Genomic DNA, 13,300 nt, shown 5'->3' with positions numbered 1-13,300 from the left:
CAAGTCACTCATTTATTGAGCAAGGCTTCTATTTTGGTGAAAGTTATAGCCTATGTAATCACAAAGTAATAGCCTTCAACAAACATAGAGCCTATGGCCAACTATGAAAATGATATGGAGAGTAGGCATTTTCAATTCAAGGGGAACCTTAATGGAACCAAATCCAATATGAGAATAAAGAAGACGTAAAGGCATTACTGTGTCACATGGCTGCCCTTTTTTAACCTTAATAAACTGTATTCCGGTTATAGTACTCTCTAGTATTAACTAACTGGGCTTGCTTTTTAAATGAAATAGTAATTTGGTTCTTTTTCTTTTAAATCAATGACTTTAATTCCAACAACAACAAAGAAAAGATGGCTAAATATGTTTCTTGATTACACGAGTGAGCTATTATAGGCAAAATCTTATCTTTTATACTTTTCACCAATTATGTCTACTACTGATGTGTTTGTTTTCATTGTGAGGGTAATCTGCCCTTGATATGAAATGTTTTCCTTTAAGAATGAAATCCTTTAAATCATCACACTTGGGAAGAGTTGTTAAAATGGTCAGAATTCAAGAGCTTAAGAATATTGCTAGAATTTGAAATTTGGTACATTATATATATAGTGTATAATATATAATTGTGAATTTATGATATATTTTAAATATTTGGACAGTATATAATTAAGATACAGGAAAAAGAAAACATCAGTAGAGATCATTTACATCACACCAGTAAATTTAAATTCAGATTGTGGCATTTGAACATTAACTACTTTACTCTTCCTCACTAATGATATTTTTCAGATCTTAGATTTTGATAGATGCACTGTGGAATGTAGGAAATAATCATTATCTAGGTAGCTGAAAAATTGCTTACCAAAATTGATAATGAAGTTTTTCAAGATGTTCTGTCAAAATCTTTTCCAATTAGTATTGAGGTCTTGAAGGGCCAGACTTAGCTTTTTATTAATATGTTAGGTTTATTAATGTATTTTTTGATATATGCATAGTGTGACTGGCTAATACATCTCATGATATTGCATAATTATAGTGCTTTTCATTTGTTATACGCCAGTCTATTCCTGAAACTTACTTAAAATTCAGAATTACTTCATAGCTTCATAACTAATAACTCATTAGGAAGCCATGCCATGTACTTGAGGTTACCTCTAAGGCAATCCATATTTAACAATAAAATAGAAAAATTCCTGACTACTTGACTGTCATTGACCAGCTTAAATATTTAAAGTTGTGGTCTGACCCTTTGTCTAACCACTTACAGAAAATGAAATAAAGGTTGTGTACAAAGTGGGGGAAAGGGATTCCTTTCAAATAGTCTTCTAAATGAAGGAAACTAATTGTGCTATCAGTAATCAAATACTTACGTGATACTGAAATTTATTGCACCATGCCAACAATATTTTTTTAAATAAAGGACCCACTTTTTTTCTTCGTTCTTGTTATTTTTTTTCACCAAGACATAGAAATTTAAGCATGTCATTCTCCAGTAATCAAATTCAGATTCACTGTTAATCATCATAATAATTTGACATTCCTGTCTTTTATATTACACCCCAAAAGATAACTTTTGATTTGTTTCACCTTCCCTTCAAAATGATAAGAAATTGAGACTTGTTTTTAATGCCTTGGTTTACCCAGATAAACAAGCATAGTTAAAAATCACAACACCTTGTTTATTCAGGTTTTGATACCTATGTTATTTAGACTTTGTCTCACACACTATCTAATAATTAGTTGGATAATGTTAAAATTAGAATAGCATAATACTATGGCCTATAGAAGTGTGACAACTAATATTCGTTCAGATTTTCCTGCATGTTAGAAGCGGTGCTAGATTAAGTAGGGCTACAAAGATGGGGGTGATACTGCCAGTACTGCCAATGAGGTAAAGAGATAATTGCAGTCTATTTTTACATGCTATTTTGGTCAAGATTCTTAGATTAGGGTGGTAGAATCCACTCTAATTTATGCAGAAAGAGGTTTATTAGAGTAGCTAATAGAATCTTTGGGAGAGCCACACACCATAAGTAAGAGAAACAGGAGAAGAGACCAACTGGAATGTTCTGAGAGATCCCACTGCTGCTGTCTTACCCCATATGGAACCCATGAGGACAGGAACTAGACTCCAGAGCTGGTCCGAAGAACCAAATGCAACCTCTCATTCAGTCCCTTAGCGCACCCTACACTCACACACGCGCGCGCGCGCACACACACACACACACACACACACACGCACACACTTGCATACCGACCAGGTGCCCATCTCCTCCTGTGTAGCTGCCTCACACTGCTTACATCCACTTTCCAAGTCTCACAAAGGCATCTGCTTGGCAGAACCTGGGCCACTTCTGGAACCCTGGTTGCAAAAAGGAATCATGGCAATTTAGTTCTTAACTTTCCAGCCCTTGCAGGTCAAAGAAATCTGCTCAGTGGGATCAGAATGTGTTGAATGACCAACACACTATACCCCGCCCCCCCTCTGGGATGCTGTAAAGTTGTGATTCTCAAATTGTGTTCAAGGGACCCTAAAATTTTGCCCACCTGCTAAAGGTTGTCAAGAAGGAGGAAGAGACCAGGTAGGCAGGGCTTCCTCTCTAGCAACTCCACCATTATCTGGCCACCTGCTGGGCATGTCTGTAATCATTTGTTTGAAAAAAGTTTTCTCTGATTTTTTTCTTTTCTCTTTTTTAAGTTTTAAAACCACCACTAGTAAGAATTTAAATACCTGAAACTACCAAACTCCAGCGCAGCAGTCTGGACTCCTGAAGACAGTTATGTAATAATGTAGATTACAAGGGGTGACAGTGTCATTGTGAAGACCTTGTGGATCACACCCCCTTTATCTAGTGTATGGATGAGTAGAAAAATGGGGATAAAAACTAAAGAACAAAAGGGGTGGGATGGGGGGATGATTTGGGTGTTCTTTTTTCACTTTTATTTTTTATTCCTGTTCTGGTTCTTTCTGATGTAAGGAAAATGTTCAGAGATAGATTGTGGTGATGAACACATAACTATGTTATCATATTGTGGACAGTGGATTGTATACCATGGATGATTGTATGGTGTGTGAATGTATTTCAATAAAACTGAATTTAATAAAAAAAAAAAAAAAAAAGAAGAAGAAGAATAACCTGGGCTTCATATTCCTTGATCTCCTATCTACTATTTTTCCTGTTAGGCAGGTAATCACAAATAGAGCCTAGCATTTATTTCCATAACAAGTTTTCAACAGAACATCTCCAGTCTCTTAGCAAATATTTGAAAATAATTGCAGATTACACTCTTCTCTTACATGCATTGTTGGGTAAAGTGCTGCTAACAGGCTCGTTCATATTAGGGTTTTTGGTGTGAAGTCACCACCTCCTGAGAACATGCCTTTGAGTTGTCTGAAAGTTTTTCCAACGTCTTCTTAGAAAACCTCAGAAGTGGAGGGCAAACAGTCTTCATAGCCATGGGGATAAAGGGACTGGACACATTTCATTACTCTTCAGCTACTTTATTTCATTCAACTTCAAAAACAAAATTAGCGGTAGCAGAAGACAGTGGTTCCTTGGGATTAAGTTAATCAATGTGCTCTAATTAAATAAGTGTTGTGCCTATGCCATCCATGCCTGTTTCAGATGGTGGAGAGTTCTTAGTAAGTGTCACCTACTTTGGTCTCTGGACTTGCAATACTTTGCCTCTCAGACTAAATTAAAGGAAAATAATCTTTAATTAAGAAGGACAGAGACAAAGCTATTGCCCGTAGATTTGTCTTCGTGGAAGGATTTTGGTTGGGGGCTTTTCTCCTGCAGTTCGCCTAGACCTCCGCATGCCGTAATACATACGGCCTTTTCCGCTCGATTTGCATGCACTCAAGAAACCTGGACGTTTGCTACCAATCTACTCCTTCTTCCTCCTTCGTGTATTTGCAGGATGCCCTACGTTCACTCCCACCTGTAATGCAGCACCAAATCCCAAATCTGCTCTTTAACCCCAAAAGCAGACCAGGGGCCCAATAACATTTCTTTATAACGGTAGAAGTTTCCTTCATGTATACTTTCCACACGCTGTTTGTCATGTTGCCTGTTCCCTTTTCTTAAATTGGCTTCAGAGTATTTTGCTTTTGTTACATTGTCAGTAGTTTTCTTATACAGAAAAATGGCGAGTTTGCTGAACTATCTGTAATTTAAAAAAATAGAATCTAAATATTTTAAGATATAAATTCCATATTTATAGTTGAATACCTTGAAAATTCAAAACGGTGTAGAGAACAAAATAAAACTCCCTTTAAGCCTCATCATGCATTGAGCCATTGTTACAATTTAGTATGCATTCTTCCCACTTTTTCTATGCATAGTCTCATACAAATAATTGAATTTTATTGACATTTTGTGTTTTAGAAACCTGTCTGTGCTTTATAGTTACTTTGAATAGAATTTTTAGAGTAATTGTCCTAACTTGGTAGTGATATATTTTAACACTAAGAATATAAGCATCTGCTGGAATTGTTGGAGATTGGCTTATAAACTGTAAAAGTCTGTTTGGTTCACATGATTGCCTTTTAGTTTTCTTCTTCCTTCAGCTGCAAAGCATCAAACCAAACTTAGCAGCTCCGGTCTCGACTGCACTTTATTGTATACAGCCAACTTTTTCACCCCTGCTCCCAGTGAAGTTTATTTAGGTAAAAGGCTGATAACATTCTTTACCCCCAAAGAAAGCAGGGTTTTTTTCCTTCTTTTCTGTGAGACAATTCTATCCTGATAACATTCAAGAAGTTAAACATGAAGACTTGTTTCTTCTGTTTCCTATAAACAGTCCCATCCTTCCACTGTTAGCAAATATAATAATTCTCTAGGGTATGTGTATTACTGTGGGCCTATTGAAATATAAAATAGTCTTGAAACATTTGCATTTTGTAGAAGATTGGGACTCTACCACACACTAATGTACAGTATTCATAGCTTATTCATGGGCATGTTTGTATAAATGGAGGAACCAGCCTATGTAAACAAGCTACATTGATTACAAGAGCTAATGTAAGCTTGGGAATATTTGGGATGATACTGCAGTTTTCTTTTGTTTTGTTTTTCAAGTAAGGCTTTGTGTGTTCCTTACATACAGGTCTGTTTTCCTAAAAGTGATAATGTAGAAACATATATCTCTAAGGTTTTAAGCATGCCAGGTACATCTTTGGCAAGGTTCTTGGTTTTAATCATTCTTATTAGAGATACTTCCAAAAGGATGTGTTCTGCATAATAATTGAAACATTAAACAGTATTTTTGACAGAAAAGTCACCAACTATGCCACATAAGAATTGAAGAAACTTATGCTTGACAAGGCATATTGCAAATATTTCCACCATTCGGCCATCTCATTTTTTATGACCAAATACACCAATAAATGCTAGTTATATTTTTTTTTAAAAAAAGGGTAGAGGGTCACGTGGCCTTTCCCACTTAGCAGTTTGCTATGAGCATCTCGCCTTGACTTAAATATCCTCCTAAAAGGATATTTAGTAGTTGCAGTTTCTCTCATAGAATTGCAAAGAGCAATTCTTAGCTTATGAGTAGACATCTATAGCTAGCAAGTTTCTGCTGTCCTCATGGTCCCCAGTGGCTTTCTGATCCCACGCTTTCTTGCCCTCCCATTTCTGTGGTAGGTTTTCTTAGGACTTAGGTGGCAAGAGAGGCCTCTGTCCTCCCACTTTGCTCCTTCCTGCGTGTTCCTCATTAGACCATCTTCTCTCCGGTGTATATTTTTCCTTAGCTTACTGTTCTTTCTTTTTACCTCCAGATTATTCTCTGCTTTCATTTCCTTTTAGTCACCACTTCTTCCCAGTAATTGGTTCCCTTTTGATCCTCCTTTTCTTTCAGTGGCTGGTTGTTTTGCTGAGAAACACTTTAGGAAAGGAACAAAAAGTTGAAGCCCTGTTTCTTCATAGGTAAAGAATGTATGGGTGGAGATTATTGCCCTGTTTCCCAGTGCCCCCAGAAGTCTCTGTCTTCAGATAGAACCGTACCCTGGGTGCCTTGGGCAGCTGCTGCTGACCCTCAGCCCCCTCTGCAGCCTCCGCTTCCCTCCCTGGCCGGCCACGCTGCCCTCCTTGACCTGCATTCCAGCCTCCTCCCCAGAGGAGCCTCCTGCTGTTATCTTGCTCACGCTAGTCCTCTTGCCTGGACATGTATTTTCTTATCTCCCCCATGAAAATCCTCCTCATCTTTCAAAACCACGTTTCCTCGTAGTGTCCTCAAGGGAAGGAGAGATCACATATTCCAGATCCCTCCAAGAGGGCTCCTGATTGCTTCGACTATCCTCCTTCCATTGGCCATATCTAGTATGCCTTATATTTCAGTTATTTCAGTACTTGTCTCATTCTCCCTAGTAAGTGCCTTGAGAGCAGGGCATATATCTCTCATTCAGATCCTAAAAAGCACTCGACAGAGTTGCCTATGCATAGAAGGAGCATGGTAAACACAGGCCCATGAGAAACCACTGATCCCCCCAGTTAATGTCTTCAGATTGTATTTCTTTAGTGCTATTGCAAAGGAGTTTGGAAATTGTAGATGGAATTGTAGTTTGGAGTTGTAACATGGCATAACGTCTCTTGGTTATATTTTGAAGCAATGTCCAGAGAGACGCCAGTTCCAAGTTGGTTCCAAGTAGCTCGTGCTATTGCTTCTTCATCTTGTTTAAGATCAGTAACATAACTTACCTTGGAGAGTCTTGAGTCACAGTCCTTAGCTCTGATTTCCAGAGTCTTCCTCAGCTTGGTTAGTCAGTCTGCATTGTTGTTCTTTTGTGCATGTGTGCATGGAGGACCTTGGCTTCTGGAATAATATTACATTGCAAATTGAATTCTGCCTTAAAAGAACTTTCCCTCCACAATTTTCTGCGTTTCAGAGCAGGTTACAAAATGTCACAATTCAGTAGGGCCAATTATTAGATTTTCATTTAATGGGCAGTTTTAAAGTTCTCAGAAAATCTGAATAATAATAGCATTTTAAACTACTGCATTCCATTTAAAGACTCACAACCAGTGCTTCTCTCTTTGAGCACACCTAGTTATATTTTTGGGTATCATTTAAATTCAGCCTCCCAATCTGTAGAAAAATCAATGAGTTAATGAATAGCCTCATTTTTAAAACTTTTCAAATATTTTATCATAATTTTAAGGCATATCTACTGTCATTAATTTGATGAAATCCCAAATCATCAGACTGTACAGAATAGCCCTTACCAAGGAGTAATTTGAAGCATTTTCAGTTTAACAAATGTACTGTTTTTAGGACCAGACATGGCTTTGCTTACTGAGAGAAAAACTTTCTACCTTTGAGGTTTAGAGGCCCTGTCAGTGCAGATCTTACTTCATGCAATTTTTTTCCCCTTCCTAAAGAAGCTGTGCTTCTGTGCACCTTATGCGCTGTTAAGGAAATTGTTCATCAGGACAGAGTTGTCCCCCCACCCCCAGTTTTCCACTTGCATGTCACTTTGCACCACCTTCCCGCCCCCACTCCCCACCCCCAAACATGTGAACTGATTCACTTCTGTTGCTAGTGGAGACTGGTGCAGTTTCAAGGGAATTTGATTATATAACATTCCTTGGTGCTATATGCAGATTTAATGGATGCAGACTGTCCGAGTGTGCTGCCCTGTTGTTGTTTTTAAATTTGGGGTGGCAGATGTTAAGCAACTTTAAAATTCAATGGGGCAAAAACTGCTCCTAACAAAGGGAGACCTTCAAAGCCAGTCCCAGATGCAAGGGACGAATTCCACTGACTTCCGGTCTCCTGATTCCTGGTGACGTCTCCAGTTCCCCACACAGAACCTCTATCCTAGCTTTTGGAACCCTCTTTCTGAGTTTCTGAGTCTACCTGAGACCACCTGGCATGGCTCCCCCTGCCTATCCCATCCTGGGCCTCTTAGATTTGAGGCTGGGCCCGTGGTCCAGGGATACCCCTCCCTCCCTAATTTCTCTCCACCTAGCTGCTGTGCTGCCAAAGAATACCTATAGTATCTTACAAACTTTCATTATGATCCTTTTTCAGGGATTTAAAAGCCACAGCGTTTCTTCTGGTTTTAGAACGGAAGAGCCTAGCATTTGATTTCTTAATCATCATTATTGCCATGTTGTTGTCATCTTAGTTGCCATTTATTTTAAAAGGCACTTAGCACGTGCACAGTTCATACCAAGTGTTCTGGAATTATTTTCTCATTTAGTTTCATGTAACCCTCGGAGCAAACCTATAAGGGAAGCATTATCATTTTCTTTTTACAGATGAGGAGAAACTAAGGCTAGAAAAGTTCTATAACTTGCTCAAAGTCACACACCGCTCCAGCCTCAGAGCCAGGATTGCAGCCGCTCCCGCCAGGAGGCCGAGGAGCCCAGCTCACCTTGTCAGGCCTCTGGTACCAGCAGGGCTCTCACCACGCTGTGCACCTCCGAGGGACAGAAGGAACTGTGTGCGATCAAAGAAAAAAGCCTTTACAAGTCAGACTATGCTTCTCTTAATAAGTTTCATTTAGGTTATCGATGAGGTTGTCAGTTAATTTAAGAATCCAATTTTTTTAAAGTGTATTAAATATGCTTTTGAGGAGCATATTTACCAGCTCCCCTCACTGTACATGGGGGGACAATACTGCATTAGTTCTGAACAACCTGGGTGCGTGTGCCAAGGTTTGCATACAGAGTCCTTTCCTTGCGGTATATGGAGATTCCCGTGCAAAGACCACAGGCAAAATAGGAAAGGAGGCCTTCGGGGCTTTCCCACATGGCTTTAGGTGCTCAGCATCTCCCTGCTGGGCTTCCTTCTCCTCCCCAGCACTCTTGATCCTCCCTGGTGCTCCAGGTCTCCCCATTGCGACCCCATCCAGGCCAGCCTCAACCAGCAACGCGCTCCCCAGGGAAAACTTTCAGCCCCTGAGAGACACTAATCTCCACTACTGGGAAAGCAGTCTGAGCAAGATAAATCATACCAAGACTTCATCTTGGAGGCATAGCTGAGTTTTGTGAGAAGAGGGGAAGTGGAGGCAGGTAATATTATGAACTCTAGGCCCATTGCTGCAGCCGCTCGAAACAGCCCACTGTTCTCTGTGCTGTGTTGGATCTCTGCCCAGATACCCCCTCATCACTGTATGCCTTTCCCCTGCTTTATTTTTCTTCACAGCACCTGGAATTATATTATATACTTGTTTGTTTATTTTATCTCCTGCTGTAGAATGTAAGTTCCGTGAAAGCAGGAATTTTGTTTTGCTCCCTGTGATAAACCCAAAACCTGCAAGAGAGCTTGGCACTTAGTAAATGCTTAATAAATATTTTTTCAAATGAAAGGACAACCACTTGTCACACCTCTTCTGAGCTACGCAGCTCTTATTTTAAACCAATTTTTTTCCAAAAGAATAAATTTAAGTAGCCAGGAAACCCATGATTTTGCTGATATTATTGTTTGGGAGGATGTGCTTTTTTCCTTTAAAACATCAACTTGAAGTTGAAATAAAGAAAGCAATTAAATAAATACTCTTCAGGACGAGCTCAGGTGTGGTAAAGTCGGGAAGATGGTACCTAAGTGTCTGGGTTTAGAAAACACTGATATAATAAAATCCACTATTTTATTAGTGGATAACCTTCATATGAGTAAAAAATTGTGGTAGTCTAAAAAATTCATTTTAAAATATTTATGAGTCCACCTTTTCAATCTCATATGATATACATTGTCTTCATGGTTCTCTGAGAATTATATTTGACCTTAGGAGTTATAAATAATATACATAAAATTGAAACCAAAACATATCAGCATTTGGGTCCAAATATTTCCTCTTTTAAGTTGTACTCATAACTTTGGAGTCAGGGATAAGCCACAGTCATAATGTTATTTTTTAACACTTGAATCCAGTAATACCCGGTAATTTGGCATATATTGACAGGGCAAGATCAAAAATATTTTGAGGATCAAAGATATTCAAAAGCAAGTTGTACAATATAACTAAATTCTCTCAAATCTTACAAAAATGAAAAATCACAAATTATTGAATTTTAATATCTTCTGAATCTTCCAGCAAGAAAGAAGGAAGATAGCACCAATGAATGATTTAGACACTGAAAAAGGGAGAAGGGTGGTGGCAATAATCCCAAGTAAGCCCAGCTAGCCTCACAAATATTAAAATATTCAGCTTGGTGTTAAGATTCGTTTTCCATATATTAAGCAAAAGACATCTCATGCTTTCCATCCAGAACTGTAGTCGGTGAGCCTTGTACTTCTCTCTCCTTGCCAGATGTTTGTTCCTGGCTGATACTTATTTGATGACACACACCTGCTCGGTAGATGAAAAAGAACTGCTCCTGGAGATGACCTACTTCAGGGCACAGGAAGCTTCTGAGGACACTGGCAGGTTATCAGATCATTTGACTGCATCTCAATATCACCTGTTGAACATACGTAACACTAGTGGGTATATGCAGACCCGTGAGAGACCGAGTTGCTAAACCCAAGTCAGTAACTACTTTGTAAGTGTACTGAGACTGGGAAGGTACATGGCTTTGACAAACCTCCTCTGAGTGTGTAAACTGCTGTTCTCAGCACTGGGGATGGAATCAGCCCAGGAACCCGCCATCACAGGAAAGCGTATGTATGGACCAAGGTAGAAGACATGGGCCCAGTGTAGAAGGTATGGAGGGTGAGGGTCAGAGTTGAGGGGAAGACTGATGAAGGAAATTCCACTGGAGTGTTCTGGGAGTTTATGGGACAGAGAGAGATTTCCAGTTGAGATCAGAGAAGGACAAGGGTCGTGTGAAATGCATGAAGACACTGTCATCAAATTTTTCTTTGAAGCCAATTGTCTTTACATGTTCATTTCCATTTCACAAACATTTATTAACATCAGTTGTTGTGACAAAGCAGGTCTTAGGTAGTGAAGATACAAATATCTGATCTCCCTATATTTACAGTCTAGTGAGAAAGCTTACATGAACAAAAAGTTTATTATAAATTTAAATATACTGTACCAACAGAGGTACATAGGAGTGCTTAGCCTTGTTGGGCTTCTTGGAGTGGGTGACCCTGGCCTGAGTTTTGATGAAGACTAAGTGTAAGTTCACCAGGAGAAGGGTGACCAGGGGTTATGGAGGCATTAACAATATGCTGTGCTCAGGAGCTACAAATTGTTCTGTTTACTCGAGCAAAGAAGGCAAGGTGTGATCCCGTGGTACCTTAGAGAGGCTATAGCTTCCCCACCCATCCCACGAGCCCCTCATCCCCACCACTTCCAGACCCACCCCAAGCAGACATGTCGTCACGGTAAGAGTGCCGTGCTCACTGCAGAAGGCAGCTTCATGACAAGTTCCGTAGCACCCCTTGCTGCCATTTAGCCTCTCTGTGTGGACAATCTGGAGTTTCCACTGAGGGGACGCTGACGCACTCCTGAGGAGTAAAAAGCTCATAACTGAAGTGGGGCATTACTCGTTGATCTAGAAGGACTCTTTACCCATTACTTATTTTTTATCATTTTTTTTATTGTAGAATATAACATATGTACATAGAAATGACAGCTTTCCATGTGCAATTTAACAAGTAGTTAGAGAGCAAATTTCAAAGAATGTTATGGGTTACAGTTCCACAGTTTCAGTTATTTCCTTATTGTGAAATATAATATAGATACAAAAAGATAATATCTTTCAAAGTATGATTTAACAAGTAGTTATATAGGAAATTTCCAAAAATGTTATGGGTTGCAATACCATAGTTTCAGTTATTTCCTTATTGTAAAATATAACATATATACAAAAAGGTGATAACTTTCAAATTACAATTTAACAAGTTGCTATAGAACAAATTTCAAAGAATGCTGTGGGTTACAGTTCCACCACTTCATTCTTTCCTTCTAGCTATTCTAATACCCTAGAAAGTAAGAAGAAGAAAATTATATAGAAATTCAATATTCACAATCCTTTGTTAAACTCCGTCTTGTCTGTTGCTACCCCTTCCTCTAGTTTACCCATTACTTTTTTCAGCATGGTTTGGAAGACTTGGCCCCAGATGCTGTTACTGCTTGTGAGTCTCCATTTCAGGTTTCCTTTCCTCCTCTTCCCATTATCTGTTGCTGTGGAACAAATCACCCCCAAATGCAGTGGCTTAACTATGTAGAGGCAGAAAGTCAGAAAGTAGGTTACAGGTTACCAGGGGCTGGGGACAGAGAGGAGTTATTGGTTAATGGATACAGGGTTTCATTATCCAGGTACAGCATTACATAATCCGTTATACAGAGTTGGAGTGATGGAAAAGTTTTGCTAGCAGATGGTGATGATGGTAGCACAACTTTGTGAATGTAATCAATATCACTGAATTGTATATTTGAATGTGGTTAAAATTATATATTTGAATTATATATTTGAATTGCATGTATGTTACTAAAATAAAAATTCTATAAAAACCACAGGGCTGCACCTCACACAGTGAACCCTATGTAAATTATGGACTATAGTTAATGGTGTAATTATATGATCTTGCTTCATCAGTTGTAACACAGGTACCACACTAATGCAGGGTTAATAATAGGGAAAACTGTGTGTGTGGAGGGTTGGAGGTATATGGGAACTCTATTTTTTGCATGCTTTTTCTGTAAACCTGCAACTTCTCTAATTAAAAAAAAAGAAAAGTTTTGGTAATCACTGAACCGTACACATGAAAATGTTTACAATAGGAAATTTTGTATTGTATATATGTTACCATAATAAACTTTTCTTTTTAATGTAGTGGCTTAAAACAACAATCATTTTCTCCCTTGATTTCCCTAGGCCAGGAATTTGGGAGCATCCTGACTGGGTGTTGGCTGTCCTGCCTCAGGGTTTCTCATGAGTTGCTATCAAAGACGGGAGTCAAGATCCAGTTGTAGGTGGGGACTGCCTGGGCATCTCTCCGTTAGTCTCAGGGCCTATCCCTGACAGGATAGCTGGATTCGGCTTCTTTCCAGCATGGCAGCCTCAGGCTTGACAGCTCAGGGCACTGAAGACACATGTTCCAAGAGAAAGAAAAGCAGAAGCCGCATGGCCTTTTCCAACCCAGCCTAGGAAGTCACAGTGTCACTTCTGCTGCATTCTATTCATCGAACAGGCACATAGAATATAGACTCCACCTGTTGATGCGGAGGTGGCAAGATTGTAGAAGATCATGTGCAACAGAAAATATTGTTGCAACTATTTTGGAACAATACAATCTGCCACACACACCCCTAAGAACCTTTCCTTCCAGTCACGTGCTCCATTCAATTAGGTAAATATCAATTCACTCGTGGTGTTGCCCTCAACCTTCCTTGCCC

General features: G+C 39.3%; 1 protein-coding gene across 8 annotated transcripts in view; it reads left to right on the top strand.

The window, feature by feature from the left end:
- The window catches only part of VTI1A (vesicle transport through interaction with t-SNAREs 1A), a 411,985-nt gene that overhangs the window by 234,284 nt on the left and 164,401 nt on the right, over positions 1-13,300 (top strand). For 2 of the 8 annotated variants that reach the window (XM_037804913.1, XM_037804914.1), the window contains one exon: positions 10,262-11,566. The exons of the other annotated variants lie outside the window; for them this stretch is intronic. In XM_037804913.1, the coding sequence (XP_037660841.1) occupies positions 10,262-10,472 (211 nt within the window). In that variant the 3' untranslated portion in view covers positions 10,473-11,566. Of the gene's footprint in view, positions 1-10,261; positions 11,567-13,300 lie in introns of those variants that run through there. 8 annotated transcript variants of the gene reach the window in all.

Source organism: Choloepus didactylus, chromosome 15 (assembly GCF_015220235.1).
Source record: "Choloepus didactylus isolate mChoDid1 chromosome 15, mChoDid1.pri, whole genome shotgun sequence".
Lineage (NCBI taxonomy): Eukaryota > Metazoa > Chordata > Mammalia > Pilosa > Megalonychidae > Choloepus > Choloepus didactylus.
This window is presented reverse-complemented; position numbering and strand designations above follow the sequence as displayed.